Here is a 3529-nt window from a genome sequence, read left to right on the forward strand (position 1 = left end):
CCATAGGTGCTTGTGGCTTCTGGTCACTTGGTCTTGGATTGGAGTGAGCAGTGTTGCGTAGAGACTTGGGAGTAGATGGATTGGAGTGGTGGGGCGCCTTTATTATATGAGAGTCCAAACTCTGTTGCATTCACATCGTGCTCGCTCTAGTCTGCTTCTCCAATTAATTTCCTCTACATGTAATTGAGGATGCATCATTGACCGTTCAATGTCTCGGGAACCGCTACCCTCTTCCTCCTTGGCATTCAAGCACCTATGGACCCGTCGATGACGAGGTGCCTATGGTGACTTCGTAAATTTCAAGATGATAGTGTTGTGCGTGTGTGCGTTCATAGGGGTGAGTGTATGCGCGTGTATATGAGCGCTTGCGTCTGTATTGTGTCAAAAAATGTAAATGTGTGTCAAAAAGAGACTAGTCAGTATACTCAATATTGTGCACCTCGGAGAGGAAAACGATAGAACTAGTACGTATTTATTTACGGTGCAGATTCACTCATTTTGCTCCATATGTACTGCGTCTCGGTGTAGTCTAGTCACTTGTTGAAATCTCTAGAAGGGCAACGTTCGGTTTGCGCTTGGCTCTTCACCTCTTCGAGAAGACGAACAATGATGTTACTACTGCTGCTTCTACAGTGTCGAATCCACTGCTACATGTCCGTCCACCGCGAGTGGGACGGATAGCTTGTTGTGGAAGTACTACTACTAAGCAAAAGCCTGTCCTCGTTTGCGAGCAACCGCGCGCATGGGCGAGGGAGAAGGCGTGTAGTAAAATCAAGCTTCTCCTCGTTCTACGAGTTGACGCGACACATCATAGCACTGGCCCCACATGCTTGCCTCTAAACTTGGCTGAAAGACCCGCAGTGTACAATATATTTGCTGCAACCTCTAACATTTACCCACCACAAATTAAAATATATGTGGCCGTATGCATCGTTCTGATGCAGAGGCCGGGGAGTCCCCCTTTTCGAAAAAAAAACAAATTAAAATATATATTCCTATCTTGACCAGATGAGCGTGCAAACTACAATCACCAGGGTGACAGGTAGGGCCAGAAGACTATTTTAATTTAAAAAAAAACTTCGAGACAGCCACATAGCATGGAGCCGACCCCAACGATTTTAAGCTTACAGGCACGGTACATGCTATCTAGACTACTCTACACATGAAACTGCCACATGAGCGTCCGGGCTGCGCTTGGCTCTTCGCCTCTTCGGGAAGTTGAACAATGATGGTGTACTACTGCACTGGAGGAGTACTACAGTACGCTTCTGGCCATCTGGCACCGATTGAACTGCTGCATGTCCACCGCGTGCAGGAGGGAGAGCATGTAGTGAAAGCTTCTCCTAGTCTTGCCAGCCACCACGCTCATGGGCGAGGGAGGGACGCTCCTGTCTTTGCGTGTATGACAGGTGGGCCCGACAGGTGTGTGGCCAACCTGTCATACAGCCAAAGGCAGGTGCAGTTAAGTCCGCGAGGGAGAGGATAATCAAACTTCTCGTTGATCTATGAGTTGACGCGACACATCAAAGCACTGCACTCGATATATTTCACTAATTTGTGTTTACCGATGCATTAATTACAACGCATGCATGCATGCCGTGACTCTTCTTTTGATAGTACTTGCATGTGTTGATTTAATGCACCTTGAAGGATGGTTGTGCACGAGGAGGGCGAGATCATGCAGACTGAACAGGAACAGGACCCGACGATGGAGCTCTCTAAGGTCTCGATGGACCTCACCGTGCTCCACTACCCCTTGTGCCTCCGCCCCTTGACACCTCCAGTGTATGAGGTTCAAATACACCTCGTCCGTTCGGCTGATTGAGCAAGGTGCAGTTTCTTGATTGATGTGCTGTTGGATTGATTTCTGCAGTGCAAGGGAGGGCACCTGTCCTGCGCGGATTGCCGCGTCGAGCGCCCCGGGAACCAGCGGCAGTGCCAGAAGTGCGAGCGCGGAGGTGGCTTCGATGTGAAGAACACGGTGGTGGACTCCGTCCTTTCGTCGGTGAGGGTGGAGTGCCCGCACGAAGGCTATGGGCTCTACGTCACTTACCACAAGCTCGCCGATCACCAGAGCGTGTGTCCGCTCGCGCCCTACAAATGCCCCGTGCCCGTCTGCGGCTACGAAGGCCCGCCGCCGGCGCTCTACCACCACATCAGCACCGCGCATCCCATGCCCGTGCACAGGATCCAGTACGGCAAGGTGCTCCAGCTGCAAGTGCCACTGTCGGAGCCACGGCTCTTGCTGTTCGCGGAGGAGGACCGCCGCGCGTTTTTCTTGGTCGGCGGCGTGCTCAACATCGGCGCGCTTATCGCCGTGTCGGTCGTCTGCATCAGAGCGGGGGCGTCCCCACTGCCGCACTACTTGGCCAAGCTATGGGCGAACGGCCTACCGGGGGAGCCCAAAGGCACGACCGACGCTGTCAAGGTGGAAATGGAGGTGACAAGCAGCAAGGATCCCGGCGATGTCGACGTGCAGGAGCTGACCTTCTTGACAGTTCCGCCCAAGCTGCTGGCCGGGGCTAAGCTTGTGTCCCTCCACATTCAGATTGACAAGCTCACGTCCTAAATGTTTCGACAGTACCTTTTGTTTATCTTAGTAATATGCTAATATAGGGATTACCTTGGTCTACTTTAGCTTAAGAAATGGTGGGTTTTGATGGCGCTGCAGCTATTACTTCGACATCAGATCAGTAATTTCCAACAGTCGAACGGATATTTTGTGTCTGTTGGATATAAAGTTCCTTTGGGTAAGAGTACTACTTGTCATCAAAATGGATAAAAGGAGATGTATGTAGACGTATTTTAGTTCTAGACACGTCCCTTTTTATCCATTTTGATGACAAGCACTCCCTCCGTTGCACAATACATGCCTTCCATTTGTCAAAATATAGATGTATCTAGACATGTTTTAGTATATAGGTACATCCATGATAGTGCCAATCGGATGGTTGAGAACACTACAATTCGTAGCTACAGATGCGTGTGTGACTCCCAGATGCAGAGGTCGGGGGTCATCATCCTCCTTTTCGAGAAAAAACATACAGGTGTGTGAGAGGACAAGTGCATGCGTGCACCTCTTCTCTTCCTGTATAACGTACTACTAAACTCAGAGTACAAGTTTTTGAGCTTGCGTCTCGTCACATTCCAAATTACTCCATGCTATATTGAATTGCAAACCTGTTCACACCGATCACAACCTAAACGGTTTCCCACTTAGGAGCGTATTAGTACCACGCTAGTATATTGAATTCCACACTTGTTCACACCGATCACAACCTAAACGGTTTCCCACTTAGGAGCGTATTAGTACTCGGTTATAAATACTAGTATGCCAAGATGACTGCACATTCCTCCTCAACTCCTCATCCACAAAAACAAACAAGTCATTCAGCATCCTCCCCTTACGTCTGCCATGGCCAGCGTGAGTTCTGGGTCAAGAGATTGCTACCAGGGAGAGGCGAGCATGGAAGCGGAAGCACGAGAGATGTCCCGCCTCGCTGTGAGAGCAGCCGACATGTCCCGTTGT

General features: G+C 50.0%; 1 protein-coding gene across 1 annotated transcript; it reads left to right on the forward strand.

Annotated features, from left to right (window-relative positions):
* The first annotated feature begins 1228 nt into the window (after positions 1 to 1228).
* LOC125507094 (E3 ubiquitin-protein ligase SINA-like 10) lies at positions 1229 to 2569 on the forward strand. Its single transcript, XM_048671788.1, has 3 exons — positions 1229 to 1252; positions 1670 to 1792; positions 1874 to 2569. The coding sequence occupies exons 1-3, from the start codon at positions 1229 to 1231 to the stop codon at positions 2567 to 2569; spliced, it is 843 nt and encodes a 280-aa protein (XP_048527745.1).
* The last annotated feature ends 960 nt before the right edge of the window (positions 2570 to 3529 follow it).

Source organism: Triticum urartu, chromosome 5, assembly GCF_003073215.2.
Source record: "Triticum urartu cultivar G1812 chromosome 5, Tu2.1, whole genome shotgun sequence".
NCBI lineage: Eukaryota > Viridiplantae > Streptophyta > Magnoliopsida > Poales > Poaceae > Triticum > Triticum urartu.